We start from the raw sequence: 18,794 nt of genomic DNA on the forward strand, positions 1-18,794 counted from the left end.
TTCGTGCAATGAACACGCACAGATTAGCAGCATTATGGATGTCAGCCAGACCCCGAGGCTGCCGAGACACAAAAGAAAGTCGCACGCCTGCAAAAGGCATCTCAGGCAACCGTACTTCCTTCCCCACACTGTGCACCAGGAGTACGCGGAGGCCATCAAAACAGATGATGCCGCAAGAAGACCAGCGCAGCACCAAAGCAGATTAGCCAACATGGCGAAAGACATGCGCTCAGCAAAGTTTTGCATCGGCCAGGCCAGCAAGCGTCACACCGAACATTCCTCTCCTAACCCGATCGATACGGTGACGTTTATACCTTCTCCCGGCAGGTTTTGACGACTGTCCTGCAAATTCTGCACGCCGTCTGTGGCAACAGCTGAAGCGCCAGAGCCAACCCAGCTGACAAATTCAAAGGAATTAGAGCGCCTCGCTACTATGTCATGAGTGATAAATTATACTATAAGGTAAATTAGTACATGTTCTAGCCGAGTTAAAACAGTGTCCATCACGTATCCAACACAGCCAGGGCGGGATTAGTCTCTTACCAAAGACTCGGCGATGCCCTCGCGTGTAGTACCCCTCTCGTGGCCGGCAAAAAAAAAGCACCACCACAAATGGGGCGATGTGAAGGCTTGCTCCAACCAAAGCCCAATGGTGCTTCTTTAGACAAGTTCTGGCTCGCTCGAGGTTTATCATGGAGAACATCACTTAAGCTCGAGTATGTTTGATGTTAATTGGGAAAGCCGGTGTGGTTGGCTAAACACCCGGCAGATTGTTACATTATGGCACACTTTTTCCCTTCGCTTTGTCACTCAATTCGGAGTTCTATGATGACCCACGCCGTGGGCCAGGTTTGTGAGTCATCGGGGTCTTTCAGGATCGTCGGGCTGTAATCGCCCTGCATTAATCAGACCGCCAATATAAGCTGGACCTGTGGGTTGACTTGAGCGTCCTAAACAACCGTACCCTTCTTACACTATGCGCCAATTAGTACTCCAAGTCCCTCATTTGTAGAGACGTGGCGGGACCATCAGCTAATTTTGATCCAGGATATGTCACAAATCAAAATCGCCGAAAGTTGCTCTTTTCCATTGTATTTCAGATCTTTTATTGGACCTAAATACGGCGGTAGCATAGCTTTAAAAAAGCTTGGCTTGCGCCTATCAGCACTTCTTCTTTAAGGTCAGGATGAACTTGATGGCTTTTATTTTCGCAGAAGCCCTCTTCTTTGCCACCAGCAATGCCTGCAAGTGCTTATTGAATGATAAGGCCAACTTCGAAGTAACCCGCTCTTGTTGCAGCCAGTCCGGCGGTAACTGGACTGGTGACGACTGTCTTGTCCTTGGCAAGAACCTAGACAAGTTCAACGACTGTTGTGGGTGTCACCGTGTCACCTCCGACTGTGCTTATGGTCATTGAAGCGAATCATTTTGGCTTCCTTGAACTTTATGTACTATAACGTACAGTTCTGAAGCAAAACGAAATTTTATCACGCTCGGTGACAGACTAGCTAATAGGTTTCACTAGCTAAACTATTGTGCAGTATGTACAAGTTCTAAAGTGGTCTCTCTGCCTCCTGGAAGCCCGTAAACGGTTATTCACCCATTTCTGCTCTTATTGTCTCGTTTCCTTTCCGGTAGCACGGATTCTCGTGCGGTGCTTGTATTGGCTGGCTGATTTGAAGGCTGTTTCTCAAGCGTCCGGCATCCTATCTACAGCAGTTGAAGCGGCGCCTACCGACCAAAACCGAAACAGGTGCCACGGATGGCTTTAGTTAGTTTTAGTAGCAATGTGGGGAAATCAACTGCTATTTTTCAGTGCTGACATTATACAATGGGTTCAGGTAATTCCGATCCCAAACCGCCAAAATTATGTACTAGTACCAAATCACGTCGCACAGTAAATTAACACTCGACTTTGTAACCACAATTAATCCCAGCCACAATGCCCAGATACACACAAAATTCTTCGTATAGCCCTCAAAAGAGGGAAAAGGTCTGGGTCCCACAGTCAATCGGTTATTCTTACGAAGATGTGGCGCGTATGGAGCATGTACCGAAAGGGAGCGTCTCCGGCATCGCGATACGCTACGAGCGCCAGTTGACGGGTCGGGATAGAACCCGCCCTGGGCAGCCAAGAAAGGTACCGGAACGCGATAAGAAACGTCGTGCTCGGGTTATTGATCAAGATCCTCTCGTTCAAAGGACACAGCTTCTCGAATGGGCTACGGTATTTGAGCTCGCTCTATAATTGCTACCAAGATATCATCCTTAATCCCCAGAATGGTTCGCACATCATTGCTTCGTCCGCCATTTTCCCATCCGCCGGCCCATGGCAAAGTCACGCCACGGCGCCACGGAAGAACCGCACACCATCCATCAATCCGCGCACCAAAAAAGAACCCCGACCCACCCGAACGTGTGCGACTCAGTCCCAACAATCAACAGAGAAAGGTTAGGCCAGCATGCCATGGACGCTTTTGTGGTCCACGCCGTATCTTAGGTCAGACGTTCGTCAAGCTTGGGCTACCGTTTCGCGATGACCTGCGCTTTCCAGGAAACCAGGGACGGCCTTGTCATGTTTGGACATGCTACTAACCGGTCCTAGTTTTGTTTCCATCGTGCAGTGATAAGGAATCTCCTGTTGCCGGCCTTCCTGTAGGAGAATGGGCAACATTCGTCTGTTCCTGCTCGAAGAGAATAGCAACGAGCAACCCGGCGACGTCTTGAGCAAGATCTTCTACAACCTACACACGAGCTTCGCGAAACCCGCACTTTGTACGTACCCACACTCGATGTGCTCATCTGCAGAGCAAATACTAACTGGTTCAGCTGTCATTAAGCCACCATTCACTTATACTGGTAACATCGAAGTTTGGGGTGAGTTTCGAATTTCTATCAACTGTTACACCACCACAAAGACAGAGCTCGCTGCCATTCTCCACAGCCAGTGACGGGATGCGGAAGGGAGAAAGGATATCAGATAAAGCTGAATCGGTGATGCTTTACGCGAAGGAGCGCGCCCGAGATGGCAAGGGTTGCGGCCAGGTCTGAGGAGCAAGAAGAAGAGCGTCAAAAATTGAGAGCTGCTCGTGGCGCAAACTGCACGAGGTTTCGGTGTCACACATCGGGCAGCAAGCAAAGATCGGGCAATTATAATAGACTACACTGAAAGAGAAACTACGCACTTCTATTTAGCGAGAACTATGGGGAAAGGCACTTTCAACACATGTCCTTTGTATTGATGGCACGTTAGAGCTTTAGGGTTGTGTTGAGTGTGTTGAGAGGCCTGACAGATTGCTGCTCACCACGTCCCCAGCGCCTGTGTAGGGAATGCGACTGGATTTCGTCACGACCAGGCGTCAATCAAGTCTTGAGACTGGGATCACTCCCTGGCAGAGCCCAGTACAGTCGGGGTACAAAACGCACCCATCCTACTCAGTAGCACCGCGATTTAATATGAAGACCCTAGTTCCTACGTGCCTGCCAACGCTACGGTGGCGTGCCATACACCCGTCCAGGCTGCGCCAGAAGGCCGGTATCAACTGTAGTAACGCTGGATTTTCCAGGTACTTAATCTGTACTGAGTAGCTTTTGGTGGTGTCTTGTGGTACGGCGATTTGTCATAGTTTGATCCGTACGTACTGGTACCAGCAGAGTCGAGAGCCATGCTGCTCGCGAGCCAGGACTGAGCAGTTTGGTGGTTGGCGGGGCCCAGTTCTTCTCCATCCAGTTACCCCTGCCCCGGCGGTTGGTGGCTTGAGAGTGTTGGTCTCGGGAGACTTCCGCATGAACCTGGTCGTGCAATTTTAAAACTCAACGGTGCGGGCACCTCTGTCTTGGCGGTCACGTCCATGGTGTCTCGACTGTATGAACGAGCGAGACCAAACCCAAATGTTCAATTCGCAGGAGGGCAGCGTATTCTTAAGAGTAGTGCTATTGGCACGACCCTTTTTTGCTGAGGGCACGAGCCTCACCTGACCTGCCCCGCGTTTTTCTACACTACTTGAAAAATACTTCTAACTTATAGTAGTGCACATATAAATCTAAGTACCAGCTTAGTATCGCCTAAATAGGTAAGTTATTTTCAACTCCAGCACCAGCACCTCGAAGGTTCCTATTTTCCCTCAAGCCTTCGTCCTACGCAAACCCTGGCAGAACTGGCCGGATAAAGGCTGCCGTTGGCCCGGAAGAACCCTTTTCCCGGCCGGTTGTGTACACATCTCTCGAAAACAGCGAAAATGCGTTTTTTTGAGCGAATTGGCGAGCGTTGACCGAGAAGAAAGACAAGATGATTTTGACCAACGATAGCGCAGCAATCCAGGATAGTACGCTGGCAGATGCCAATAGTCATAAGTTTGAAATGATTTACGCACTTGATGCCAAGCTCCAACGTCGTGGCCGCGTGTCGGTGTTTATACTGCAAAATTGCCGCTGCGGTTTAAGCGTTCCCCCCGTCCGCCGTGGTACTCCAGGTCGAGAACATGGCAACATAATAAATGATGGGAATGGAATTTCTTTGAGAAGAGAAAGACTGCAATCTGTTTTGAGATCAAATATGCAGATAATCTTGTACATCTCTAGCGATCAAGACTCCTCTTTATAAGTAACGTGAAGACGTAAGAAGAAATTCGTAAAGGTTTATATGCCAAACGAATCGAGCGATACAAATACAATGAACCGAATTCCACATCCCAACTTTGGTATCTCCCTTTCGTGAAATTAAGCAACATTTAACATATCTGGCGAGTGAATGGAACGAGAAGGCAAGGACCTATCAACGCAACTTTCGTCTCGCGTCGAGTGAGTTTCGCTCAACCGTAGAACCAGTATGTTGCCGCGTAGCTGGTGCTGTCGTCGCCCGCGCCGTTGGTGCACCCGTGCGAGTTACCACCAGCCGTCAGGACACGATAAACGAACTTGGCCGGCCCGACGGCCGCCCCCGTCGCACTGAGCTTGAGCCAGCCGACGGCGCCCGTAGCATCGGGCCCAGCCGACGCTGACATGGGCGCGTCAATAGCCTCGTCCCTCTTTGACGTCAGAAAGATTTTACCGTTATCGAGGAGGAACGATGGCACACCCTTGTCATTGAAAAAATGGTGGCCAATGTACTCGAGGGGCTTGTCGACACCGTCCACCTGGAGACTTGCGGGCGCGGGGAACGGGTTTGTCAGGGAAGCGCCAGGATGCGCGGGGTCGGCACGGTTCTCGGTATTGTCCAGTTTGAGTGGGACGGCGTGCTGCGCAAGCACGTCGCCGGGTAGCGCGGTGAATTGCGCCTCGGAGAGGGAGTGCCTGCTTTGTTTGGGATACAAGGGAAGGGCATCGTAGAGGACAGCGAGAGCGCCACTGGCACTCGGCTTAGTGTCCAGCGCGCTGCAGGTGTAGTTTTGGATGCCGAAGCCGAGGGCAATATGGAGGAGCTTCAGTCCATTGGGAGGGTTGCTGAGTTCTTTCGCTGGAGAGGGAGGTGTGTCAGCCAGAGACAAGAAAAGAAGGGCCACTTCCAAGGTATCAAGGACGTACAATCCCCGCTACGAGGCAACGTGGGCACCCGGCAGCCCATGGAGGCAGCAAGGGCAGAAGTCACCGAGGCGATAAGCAGGGTCTTGAAGAGCATCTTGGAAGAAAAGAGAAGAAAGAAAAGGCAGGACAAGAGAGAATAAAGGTCTGTCTTTGATGGTGCCGGTTTGAGAATGAGCCAGGACGGGAAAGGGTTTTCTCGGGTAGGAGTATAAAGAAGAATCAGAGAAGTTGAAGAAGTCGGAAAGCCTAGCAAGCGGGTGATGTTGACAATCGAAGTGCTTCTCAGAATCAAGACGCTGCAGGACCGGGTACCAGTGTAATATAACGCGTGGAATATTTGGAAGGAAGAAAGTCACGGTATGTTGTCGATGGCTGCTCTCTCTGCTTTCTTGCCCTGCAGACAAGGCCGCAATTCTTTTTCAGGCACAAGTGCCGTAACAAAGTTGCCGCAGGGAGATAGTACGAAGTCTGTGTCGCCAGCACCGTAGGGTTACATATCCAGCGCAAAAGTGGATGGTTCCCTGCATGTGTGCGACGCAGATGTAGCCATTATTGTCGGAGTCTTATCAACTCCACCACGGTACAAACCGGATCAATGAGCAATAAGCGGGCTCAATTCGAACGGCTGCAGGGAGAAGACCACCCATGGGGTCCCTAATAAAGGATTCATTGCAGTACTTCTTCCTACAGCAGAAAGAGAGGTTCCTCGGATTGGTGACGAGAAGCCCGAGTTAATGCGTAGACCGTACAAACTCGTGTATTCAAGACGGTTTGGTCTGTATTTCGCGCAAGAACAACAACCATGGACAGCAACGGCTCACGCCAAGATTTTGTTTTCGTCTCCTGCTTTCGTCGCGATACGCGCACTATCCTCCGGGTCTATGTGCCGGCTGTCTGTAGCCGGTGTGTCTGTCACCCACCCAACGCTTCAGTCAGCGCTACACACGACGCCTTGAGATCTGACTGCAAGAAATGCCGCTGTGATACCACGGAAATGGATCCACGCTGCGACTATGACCGCCACATAGAATATTTGATGACTCGCACTAAAGACATCGTATTTGTTTGAGAACCATCTTTCAGGCACCTGTTTTAGTGAGCATTGACCAATCCTACACAGTCATTCCATACAGTGGAGCGCGTACCATACCAACATCCAATAAGAAGACTACAAGCGAGGGTAGCAGATAAAACCATAGTAAATACTAGGTATACCAGCTTCCTACATTAGAAGAAGGATTCCCATATAGTCAAGGTGGTTACAGAATCGTGCTACCTTGTGACTATGATTGCACATGATGTGAAAACTTGGCATATATAAGCACTGGCCAAGCTAAAACTGTCAAGGGAGAGGAACTCCTACATTGCGGAAAATGTGAAAGCACAAAGCCACACTATAGCAGTACGTAGATACAACAACCAAGTCCCCAATTTCGTGTTATGCTGTGAAAAAAACTGAGACCGCTAAAACTGGAATGGGAGCAGCGTGAAGGCGGCTGCACCAAGCAGGTGCGAGTAAATGTTGATTGTTTCGTATTAAGGTACATCAGTGAGGCCAGTGAGAGCCAGCCTGATGCAGATATTGGACTGACTTTTAATTAGTAGACGGACTGTACGGGGAGGTCGGGATCTCATCACTGGTAACCAGAATTGAGATACTTATTGTCTCTTCGCCAAGGTAATATCTCGTGGTAGAGTAGTAGTCCGGCGGAACTCTTTGTGCCACTGTTTCTGGGCATCAAATTTGGGCGATACAGTACTCCGTTATAAGACCGTGAATATACCAGCGGGAAGCTTCCCAGCAAAGCGGCCATAACAGTCGTCGACTTTTCTCCTTATAGCATAAAAATCGAGAGCGACGCTCATTTCTCCGTATATCCAAGGTAGCATCTGCAACGATGGATCACCGGGGCTTGTACTACCTGTAGAAGAACAACCTTTAAAAGGAGCCTCCATAATGCCTACTACGGACTACTGGACTTACCATGATGGGGTTTCACATATTACGTATTTTTTGCTTGAAATAAAGTGAAACTGCGCGTGACTTTGGGCTCTGTGTGGTAGATCCCTATCAAGCAGCTAGAGCACAGTACCAGCCACTTCTGGCTAGTGTAGCTAAAATGCGAAATTATATTGATAGTGTTAAATGTCTAAAGGTGACAGCAGGGTATGTTCTTCATCTCAGGGAAATTTGCTTTCCTATCTTTGAATGTTATTTCCAAGTACAGCTGACATGGCTGACATTGCGGACGGCGGATGGGTTGATGTCCCTGGTGACAAGCGCCAGCTAAAACGGGTTGCAGCGGGGCTATATAGAAAGAAGCCTACTCCTGTCAAGAATGTTGACAGCTGCAATCGCCATTGACAGTATACAATTGTGAGTAGAATGGACGCGCCAATACAATAGTCGTTAACCATACACAAGATCCCAAAAGAGTCTTTAGAACAATGAGCGGCCATGTTAAAAGTACAATCGACTTTGGAGAGGAAGTAACTCTCATTACCAAGCGAGTCCGAGCGAATAGCAAAGCAGCGGAAATTGTGAAACGAAAGGAGGGAGCTGGTGAACATAAGGACAAGCATCATGAGAACATGCCAGTCGAGACACAACAGGCTGACCACTTAGCACAGTAAGATATGTGGCAAGACAGGTGCACAAGTCGACTTGCTAGAAATCGTCGAGCAGCCGACCAGGAAGAGTGGAAAGCGGAGATGGAGCGAAACCGAATATATTGTCGCACAAACTAGCGGGGGTGTTTATTGAAATGGTTGACTTGCACTCTTCTGAAGGTAGACAATTCATAGGATGTTCAATGCACGGTTGTTTAGAAGCTACTCAACAACTCAGTCTCTAGCCTCGACATTTGAGCGGTGAGATCATTTCAAGTTTGAAATTTTTTTGCAATTTGCTTCGGCTCTTTCGAGATTGCAGCTTGTAGATGTCGGCTGCGACAGTAGCTGCCGCAAGCAGATCTCGGATTCCAGCTAGCATCGGTAGAGACTGCCGGGACACCAATATTCTAACCGACTCCCTCACAGCACCACCAACATGCTTTTCGATTCACGCGCCGCGATCACTGAATAACCGATGTAAAGATCGCGCGTCGTTGGCGGTAGGAATAGCGGTGTCTCGGACTTGGAAATACAAGATCACAGTCCATAATTATGCTCAAAACAATCTCTTAAACGTGTCCATCCGAGGATAAGCAATTGGCTTCCGGTGTCATCAGTTGACATGTTGCCACTTCAATGACATTAGGCACTCGCTCAACAGTTTGCCTTTCAATATCCAGATTAATGTAATAATAATTATTATATACTGTGTATAAACATATAAACAGGTCTTCGGGAATAATACTGTGCTATAAAGTAAACAGGGTGCACTTCACTTAGCATGTAGCGAATATGGTAACTACAAGCCCGAATATCCAGCAGCTTATTTCATACACCATCACTGTTTTCAGATATAAATTTAACTGCGAACTGGAAAACAAGAAGATGGAGGACTATGCCTACCGTTTGGTGAATTCGAAAGACGCCGAAGAAGCGATTCCCGTGGCATTGACTTATGTGTATCGCTGCAACACGTCTTGCCTTGACAGAATCCAAGCTGAGGATTGCTTGGCGATATTTATCTCTCTCGCAGCTGGGCAGTTGGCAAAGCAACCCCATGAAGCTAGCTCCGTTCCCCTTGCAAAAGCAGAGAACTTTCGCGCCGCTGATGACACTACGCCGCTAAATCAAGTCATGTCTGCGTTAGGGTCCACGCACTACACCGTTGAACAGATAGCAGAGGTGAAACAAGACTGCTCTATATACTTTGCATATATAGCAAGTCAAAAGCTCTTACAAAGGTTATAGGGGTATGTGTGATCGGAAGGCAACATCGGCATCAATCCAAGCGTAGGTAATAACGCCACCAGTTGTTAAACCAGCAATCACCAAGGTCTAATATAGTAGCTACAGTTCTAATGTGATTAAAAAGCTCAAATACACAGTAGCTTTCTAGCCGAGTCCCATACTCTAGATCTGTCATAGATGGAAGCTTTATTGTCTTCATAATATAGATACTACTCACTAGGTCGAGCAGATGCAATGAACCGCCTAATGGAGCACAAGCTGCGAGTCATTTCTCAAGAATCCGGAGACTCGGATCCTAATGTTCTATACCTGCCAGCCGTCTCCATTTTCCTGCAGTCACTGCCTGCTGATGAAAAGCATAAAAAGACTCCTTACATACATTGTGAAGCAGAGCAACGCACAGATATTGCCGTAGCAGATGGAGCAGATAGTAGATGTAAAATAGAAACAAGGGGAGAGGAATCTCCTAACTTAAAGTTCAGCAGAAATTTACCCCGAAACAACATTTAGCATGTTTCTCATCACTTGCCTTATCTGTAGGGAAGACTTATGCTGTGGAGCTAGAATTATAAATAACTTATAGATTACTGTGTTAGTATCGGAACCAAACGTTAGTCTGCCAATTAGCCATGGATCCAGCTCGCGACACCTCCAATCGGAGACTTGACATCTAGATGTGTTAAGGCTTCTAAGGGCTAATTTAAGGGTGTACGCCGCGTTTTTGAGAAGTACGGGGCGTTCCTTCTTCTCGACGAAACTATGTGTAGAAACGGTTGTACTAGGCCTTATTTTGCCTTTGCGTCTAACCGCGCCCTTTCTCCCAATAAAATGGTTATAAGCAAAGAGCTCCCCAGTAGCTACTTAACCCTAAGGCAAGTAATAGCCCAACAAAAAAGCAGGGATCGTATTGTATTCTGTACTGTCTAACCTTCTAGCGGTCCTTGTAGATCATGCACACTGAGCCAATCCGAGAGTAGACTCAGGAGCTTTGTTGCAGAATATTCTAGATTGCTGTGCACCATTCACTGAAGTACAGAGCGACCCGCTGAATAGATACAGAAGTTAGCTTTGAATGTTGGAAAGTATTGACTTTTCGCTTCTCATCCCAACTGTGTTGTTCTTCCTTCATAAAATACCACCATTATTTGCTTCACACATCATCTGCTCCACAAGTAAAGCAGCTATGGCAGTCCTATCTGCTTATCGCCTTGAGTCAGCTGAACCAGACGTCAGATCATTCTTAACTTCTCAGAGGTCATGTCTAGCATACGCCACAAGCCTCAGACAAGCTCTGTTGGCCTCATTGCTGCACCGGGTTACTCTGCATCACGTCTGTGATCAATGCTCGCAATCATCAGAGTCTTGCCACCCGAGCGAACTCGCTTCGAGACACGGTGACATTCCCGCCGCAGCCGACTCTCACAACTCACCATCTACGAACGGCCCTGCAGTTCCTTCTGTTGAGCATGATCTCTGGGGTCTCATCCACCGCGACCAGCGCTACATCTCGGGATGCTGCTCGCAGTTTCAAGCTCCTACTTCGCACCCTCACCCCAACAGACTTAGACCGGTTCAGATGTCACCAAATCACAGAAGGGTTGCTGATGAGGCCAGCTCCAAGGAGTCAGAGAAAAGCCAGAGAAGCTCAGCCGTAGACCAAGCGAAAGGCTCGAAAGAAAGCCAATGAGCATTTTGAGACCCATGTTAATATATATATGTGTATATATACCACATTTGCCTCCATCAGTTGGGTCAGGCAGACAACCGGTCTTCCAAACATACCCAATAACGCTAGAGTGCTTAATTATAAGCATTATGACGTTTTTCACTGGCCTGGCTGGCTCCAAAACTCTTCGAATGCAGGAGGCATGATAGCTATAGCATATGCCAGTGCGAAGGGAAGGTTGCCTGCGTAAGGACCCTCAAGTAGAGCAGTCCAACAACATAAAGCTCGTTATTGTTGATGGATTTTACGCTCTGCAAGCAGAAATCAATGTCACCTTAATCCTCCGTGGGGAAACAGACTTTTGCTTAACATGAGAGGGAAACTCAGTTTCCCCATCAAATAGATGAATATACAATCTCTTGTGCCCTAGATGGCTGTTATAGGAATAACTAGCTTCTCGACCTGGAGGAGCCTACCTAGGCTGGACTTCATTTAAACATGCTAATCTCCGTACACCGTTATAGTGGCCTTCATAGCCAGGATCAGGATATTTGACGACTGATGCTAACCGCTAACCCTAACTACTAAACCTCTAAACTGGCCTTAAACTGGCCTATAATCTTTATATTTCGATACAATAAGTTATTTGCGACAAAGCTTTTTTTATCTTTGCGACAGCGCATCTGGAGGTGAGTATATTCGCTCTTTTGGTCGGCTGAAACACCCTTTTACTCGTCAAATAGCGAAATCAGATCGTCAGACATCCAAACCCCATAACTATCACCAGCCGGTGGTATGATATCTATCAAACGCGCACGTATACCAATGTTGATCACAGCTGCTCGTGTTGATGTCTTCGCTCTTCTTCAAATAGGGCCCAAAGGAGGCGTCCTGAGTTGGTAAGCTAGGCTCAAGGCATGAAGACAAACTAGCAGAGGCAGGGCGAGATGTTTGGTAGCTAGATTCGTTCCAGCGCTCAGCATGGACAAGGGACACAAGCGAAGGTTTGCAAACCGCCAGGTTAGCTTTGAACTCAATGCGTCTGAAAAACTTCTCATCAACGTTTGTTTTGCCAATTTCCTCCGTGTAGTCTTCCCATTCGGAAGCGTCTTCATCGTCAATGGCGCTCTCATCAACGCAGTCTTCGCCAGTATCCAAGTGGATGGCTTTGCTGGCCTCGAGCTCGGCTTGGCGGCTACGACTGGTGAATCTAATTGCTTGTTTCGACTTTTTGGAGTTGAACTTATCGCAGTGCATACTGTTGTCGGTAGAGGCGGGTCCAGAGAAGCCGTCCATTTGGAAAATGTATGGACCGGAAGGAGGCACCAGATCTGACTCAGACAGCTCACTAGAAGAGCAGCAGTCGCTGGGAGTAAACTTCGCCGTTGCCTTTTTTCGAATACTATGATGGCGGTTGAGAGCGGCCCTGGTAGGTCCAGTCTGCGATGGTTGAGGAAACAAGTCGCAAACAGGAACTTCAAAAGGCTTTAGAGCACAGCTCTCGGCAGTAGGCTTGATCTTGGTAGCCTTGTCGATGCCTTTGACGATGGAGATGGCCACCGGCTCAGGACGGACGCGTCTACCATCCTCAGCAATTGAGGATTCGACGCTACTCGAGAGCTGCGAACGATCTCGAGGCCACGGTGATTCGGTCAGAGCCAAAGTCCTGGTAGTGATGGAGATACTCAAACGCTGCGCTGCACCCACGAATTGCCCAAACATGCATTCTTCCATCCTGAGTCCTCTGATGGCCTAGAGGTCGTGGATAAAACGGCGCGCGTATTGAAGAGGACGATCAGTGACGTGCACCAGATTCCCTGAGAGCATGTATAGTTTGTGGTTGCATCAAAAGGCTTCAACGTCGTGGTTGTGCAGAGTTGCACAGCTATGTGCCGCGATACAGTCAGTATGGCTCCGTGATTGGTTTGGTGAGCACACGGTGCCAGGCGCTTGCTAATCATGCTCTAGACAAAACGTTCTGGGTGAGGTGGTCAGATCAGATACTATAGCGAGCTTGCACGGAGGCGCCCTGACATTGCTTTCCTTATTCGGCGCGAGCAAGGTGGACCTGTCCTTCCCACCAGGGAGGCCTGCCAGCGTGTAGCGGGCTAAACCACTCATCAAGGGCCTTTGGCTACTATCTACCCGAAGTAATCAGCCTGACTCATGAGGAAATCCTTGCCCATTCTGACACAATGGGCAAGGGAGCCATGGCCATTTTAGCCCAAACCCGCCCCGATTTTCACGATGGCGAAAACCCTTGTCCATCTATTCTCCATATTATTCCAAGAACTCAAAATAGCCCATTCATTCCATGCCAAAGGCGAGGTTGTACCTGTATTTGACAACGTTTCTGAGCAATCGGATTTCGTTGTCTGTCATGTTCATACCGTGCCGACGCTGAGTTGCATTTGTTGGTCGAGCATGGGGGTTGTTGTATGATCTGCGGGCAACAAATTCGAGCACAAGACGAAGGGTAAATCTAGCACACAAAGAAGCAGCAGCGGTATTTGCAAATAGAGTCCTTTGGACAATAAATATTATACTACTGGCACTTGGAAAGTGAGGACTAGACGCAGTGTGGCATGAGCCAAATCCATTATACCAGACACTTCTCTAATAATATTTACTGCTGTAATGCAGGTGCGACGTTGACATTCACAACGACAAAGAGTCCCGAGGCCCGACAAATCCAGCCGTCGGTTCATTGCAAAAGTGCGAAAGGAGTGCATCTATTGTTCGACGACATATCTTTGCACCATGCACAAGCTATGATTCCCTGCGCCAGTTCCCTCCTCTCGTCCGCTAGTTACCCTGCACCGACTAACGTCATGTAACGATCTGATGACTCAGCCCTCAATGCCTCCACCTCTCTGTCTCTGTCTCCGAGGGGCCTTGATGACTCAGCCCGCACCAGCACCAATCCCTCGCGATTCGGTGGCGAGAGGGCTACACTTGGAGGCACGAGAATGAGGCTTTTAGAAGCTCAAGCTTAGGTACCTAGTTATGCGCAAGCAGTAACTAGTATGCCATCAATAATATCGCTTTCGCTGTGCCTAGCGCCCTGCCGAGCTCTGTAATAAGTAAATAATTGTTACACATCACCTCTCGGCCAGCTTCCACGGGCCAATTATTTTTTTTTTATTAAAAGAGAAGAGCTATGTAGGTATCAAAGCACATACCTATTATATGTATCTGTGAGTCTTGTGTGTTCGGCTGCCAGCCGGCAATGGAAGGTGGCGAGGCCGCATCACCAATCGATGACTGGGTGCCCTAATAATATCCTAACACGATGGGAGGAAAATGTTGGAGACGGAGGACCTCTCAGGTGCCCTTTCCAAGAACACCCCCCCCCCCCCCCCCCTCCCCTCGCGTAGTACTTGCCTACCCTGTTACCCATGAGGTGAGTTACGGCTCCGCTCGCTGCCAGCGGGTGACACGGGGGCGACGCCACAGACCCACGCAATCACAATGCAATGCACCATCATTACTCCGTAGTCCCGCCCAAAAAAGGCTCGCCAGTCGCATGCCAGGCTACGACTCATTCAATGGCTCAATGATGGAAAGGGCAGAGCGTCAGAACTTTGCTGGCGGGCTGACATGATAGACGCCACGCCGCCAATTCCTTTTTGTGACCTCGGAGAGATACTTGCATTGAACGTTACTCCACTGTACTAGATGCGCCTGCAGCGTCTCACAGCACAAAGAGTTGCAGCATATTCCCAGGAATTTGTTGCATGTGCGCCCTTGCAACACCTTGCCTGGCTTGCTGGCGAACAAGTAGGTAGTGCAGGAAAGGGTGTGATGGGCGGCTCACGGTGCGAGGGGCAACCAGCCACTGCTACCACCATTGATCGTAGCGCCCGTTGATCCTGCTTGTACCACTCACGTACGTACGCTCGCTGTAGGCAGGGCTAGACAAGCCCAGTCCTTGAAATGAAGTATCGACGGGGCCTCCTGCTACGTGTTTCAAGATTGCCACACGCATTTTCGTTCCTACTTTCGAGAGTGGCTGTGTGGGCAACCGAAAGCGACCAAGGTTGGCAGGCAAGTTAGAGTTGGAGCAAGCAACTATATCTACCTTGGCACGCGCAGCCCCGAGATTCTTCCACACGACATTCCTTCGGCTTCTGCATCACAAATCCCCTTCATTTAAACCAACACTTGCGTGTTTTGATGCACTGCTTCTTTTTCCTCCTTTTGCGTGGCTTTACTGTTTCAAACTACACCTCTAGACCTCTATCTGCCCCATTTGTTCGACAGTTTGCGCTACATCCCTTGCATTGAAACCAACATGCCCAGTCTTATTCAACAGACGCACACTTAAATTGGTGTATTCCATCAAGTATAACGACAAACCACGCCACTTGAACTTATACCTGAGACGCACTTCCATAATAACCGGCCTGGACTTGTCATCTTAGGCTAGCATGCAGTGTTACCCTCCCTTTGCATATTTAACACCACCTGCTTCGCCAACATGCGAAAAATACCGACTTGAAATACAACAGAAATCGCAATACACTCGCCGCTTTCTGCTTGGGCGATGCGTGCCTCTAGCCGCAGAGCAGAGACTAGGCCGCGTGGTACAAGGCAAACTGCATCTCACTGATATTATCGGCACTGGTGCTTACGGTGTGGTCTACTCTGCCATTGACATCACGACGGGCATGCGCTACGCCATCAAGTGTCTAAGCAAGTATAACGATAATGGCACCCTCCTAGAGCGACGACAAATAGCCCGCCAACAACAAGAGATCAGCCTACACTACCGGGCGTCATCGCACGCCAACGTCGTGTCTATCCACACAATCGTGCACGAGGTTGACTGCATCTACATTGTTCTCGAATACTGCCCTGAGGGTGACCTGTTCCTCAACATCACCAAGCGTGGGCACTACGTCGGCAATGATCTGCTGGCCAAGCAGGCTTTTCTTCAGGTTCTTGATGCTGTCGAGCACTGCCACAAGCTCGGTATCTACCACCGTGATATTAAGTCCGAGAACATCCTTGTGAGAGACCAGGGGAAGACGGTCAAGCTGGCGGACTTTGGCCTAGCCACTGCAGATGATCGATCTGAGGACTATGGCTGTGGATCTACCTTTTACATGAGCCCAGAGTGCCTAGACCCTACCATGCAGAAACCATATTACATGTGTGCTCCTAGCGATGTCTGGAGTCTCGGTGTCATTCTGGTCAACCTGGCCTGCGGACGCAACCTATGGAAGCAGGCCTCTGTTCTGGACTCCACCTACCGCGCATATCTTCGCCGTCCTGGCCTGCTCAAGACCATCTTGCCCTTGTCAGATGAGCTCAATGATATTCTAGGATGCATTTTCCACCCTAGCCCGGAATTGCGGATCAACATGACAGACCTTCGCAGCCGCATCGTATCGTGCTCCACCTTCACCAGACTTCCCACCACCAGACTTCCCACCGGTCCCGAGCCTGCCACGAAAGAGCTCGTGGCCTGCACAGGACTCCACCTGGAATGAATCTCTTACCCCTCACGTTCCCACCGTCGAAGGACTTGACGAGGCCGTTATGCAGGAGCAGGCGAGCATAGGCAGCCCAATCCCGCGGGTGTACCACGCGGACGATACCAGGCTCTATAGCTATATAGCGGCCACTCTAATACCCTCGCATACCCACTGCAATTCTCAACCTTTCTCCTTCCCCCATCATGTTGCTAAGCTAGTGTTCCTTATCTAGGTCTGAGAGCCCCTCGCATTAGCTGGCCGGCCGACCACTGTGCGTGTTTGTTTCTTTTCAGAAGACGATACCGAAGGGGAGGAGGAAACAATCAAACAGATTATTCCTTCTCATTAATGAGATATCGTAGTGGCCTTTTGGACGTTAATTCTTTGAATATACCTTGTGACTGCATTGTTTGGATCCTTTGGTGTGCCACCGACGACGTAGACAATTCTCTGCCAATCGACTAGTTTACTCCAAGCTAGATACCGTTCTCACGCGTTACCGCAGCTCTGACGAGCTCAACCTTTGGTGCGTTGAGCTGTGCGAAGCATGATCTTTCAAAAACGGGGCTGCGTGGCCGGTTCTAGCATATAGCCGGACGAGTGAGACAAAAAGGAGTGTGACTGTCCGGACAAGCTGCTGCCTATGGGCTCGGGGCATGATTTCGACTTGAGATGGCGAATTGCTGGTAGGTATAGAGATAGCCACGAAATGGGTTGAGGAAGTATGAGAGAGCAAGCGAATTGACTGTGTGACAGAATCAGAACCAACGGAGCAATGGTTCGCAGATATTAGCGTAGCAATAAAACACGATTTTTCTCTCTCTCTATTATTTTACTCGGCTGTCTTGAAGAGAGCGCGTAGCGATTGTAAGTATAGACAATCTCGCACTATATAGCGCACTATACTGTGTGGCTAGCCTCCTTTAAAACACTATTGTATGTATATTAAAGACATTCAAAGGACACTCTACAGTTATTACAGTGAAAGGCGTTATTAGCGCCGCCCCCGGTGTATTTAATTAAATAGCAACTTCGGCGAAGATGGGCATGTCTGGCGCTTTGTGCACGAAGGCCCGCGCCCATTGGCCAAATTATGCCTATATCATTTAAATAACGCTAGAAATAGAGTTTCTACTTACAGCGTGTTGCTTTGGGAAGTTAGAAATACGGCAGGGTCTGTAAATTGGTGCGTGATCTAGTTTGAACCGTCTTATTTAACATTGTATCATAGAATAAGAAGCTAAGTTACAGTATTAATACAAGAAGACTGTTAAGGACTGGCCTCACGGCCGCTGCGAGTGAGCGTCACAATAGTTATTAATTCTCTAAAAGAGAGAGAAAAGAAGTAAAAAGGGAAGAGGCTCTCTCTTCCCCGATCTAGCTAGTAATTTACACTGTGGAGTAAGTAAGGTCCACGCCCACACTCGCCTAACTTAGTGGGCTCTAGTATTAAGTCGGTAGGGAGCTGGTGAAGCCCGAATCCTTCACAAAGACTTTGAGCAAACCTCAAGATGAGCACCTTACAGCTAACGAAGCTTTGAAACTGCCCCAAGACAATAGAAATTGAACCTCGTACTGCACCTTAAGCACTGCTTTACAGCAAATTCCAAATGCTGCGGTGACTATTATTTACAGTGGGTGTTGCTATCTATCTTGCTGCCACAAATCTAACGTCGGCCACCCACCTGGGAGCCACTCTAACGCGTCGCGACCCTCTCATCCACCCCTTTACAACAACCGCGATAACTTGCGTAATAATTATTATTATTTAATTCTTTTTTTATAACAGCATTATAGAAGCTCGACATACTGAAGAAGACCTTCAAAATGCAATTCAAGACGTTATTAGTGGCATAAGCTAGTATGAGGCTGGAAGACGCTGGGGAATCCCTTAACAAACCCTTAGTGGCCGGATAAAGGGAAAACAACTAAAAAAGGACGGACGCTTTTAAGTCAATACAACGCCTTTCAACTGCTCAAGAGAGGCATCTCTATGGCTGGATCCTAATTCAGGAGGCCGCTAGCGTCGCCCCAACGCATAGTCAGGTCCGAGAGATAGCTGAGAAGGTGGCTGTCCTTAACGGCGATACAAAAGCGATTGGCAAGAACTGGCTACGAGGATTCCTCCAGCGAAATCCTAAGATTAAGACCTTCAGGGGCAAGAGGCTTGATCTAAAGAGAATTGATGGCGCATCAACTAACGCTATTCAGGAATTCTTTCAGCATGTCGACCTTCCTGCGCCACGCAACATCCGTCCAAAGCA

General features: G+C 48.7%; 4 protein-coding genes across 4 annotated transcripts; 2 read left to right on the top strand and 2 right to left on the bottom strand.

Annotated features, from left to right (window-relative positions):
* Positions 1–2,663: 2,663 nt before the first annotated feature.
* LMH87_007681 (uncharacterized protein) lies at positions 2,664–2,951 on the top strand (the record flags this gene model as incomplete). Its single annotated transcript, XM_056199604.1, has 2 exons — positions 2,664–2,775; positions 2,830–2,951. 2 exons carry the CDS (start codon positions 2,664–2,666, stop codon positions 2,949–2,951), a joined length of 234 nt encoding a protein of 77 aa, XP_056058038.1.
* A 1,860-nt stretch (positions 2,952–4,811) lies between these two features.
* On the bottom strand, positions 4,812–5,617 carry LMH87_007682 (uncharacterized protein; the record flags this gene model as incomplete). Its single annotated transcript, XM_056199605.1, has 2 exons — positions 4,812–5,455; positions 5,524–5,617. 2 exons carry the CDS (start codon positions 5,615–5,617, stop codon positions 4,812–4,814), a joined length of 738 nt encoding a protein of 245 aa, XP_056058039.1.
* Positions 5,618–11,830: 6,213 nt separating this feature from the next.
* On the bottom strand, positions 11,831–12,784 carry LMH87_007683 (uncharacterized protein; the record flags this gene model as incomplete). The annotated part of the gene is made up of 1 exon (XM_056199606.1): positions 11,831–12,784. One exon carries the CDS (start codon positions 12,782–12,784, stop codon positions 11,831–11,833), a length of 954 nt encoding a protein of 317 aa, XP_056058040.1.
* A 2,696-nt stretch (positions 12,785–15,480) lies between these two features.
* On the top strand, positions 15,481–16,545 carry LMH87_007684 (uncharacterized protein; the record flags this gene model as incomplete). The annotated part of the gene is made up of 1 exon (XM_056199607.1): positions 15,481–16,545. The coding sequence occupies one exon, from the start codon at positions 15,481–15,483 to the stop codon at positions 16,543–16,545; it is 1,065 nt and encodes a 354-aa protein (XP_056058041.1).
* Between the last annotated feature and the right edge of the window lie 2,249 nt (positions 16,546–18,794).

The sequence above is a fragment of the Akanthomyces muscarius genome (assembly GCF_028009165.1).
Source record: "Akanthomyces muscarius strain Ve6 chromosome Unknown contig_11, whole genome shotgun sequence".
NCBI lineage: Eukaryota > Fungi > Ascomycota > Sordariomycetes > Hypocreales > Cordycipitaceae > Akanthomyces > Akanthomyces muscarius.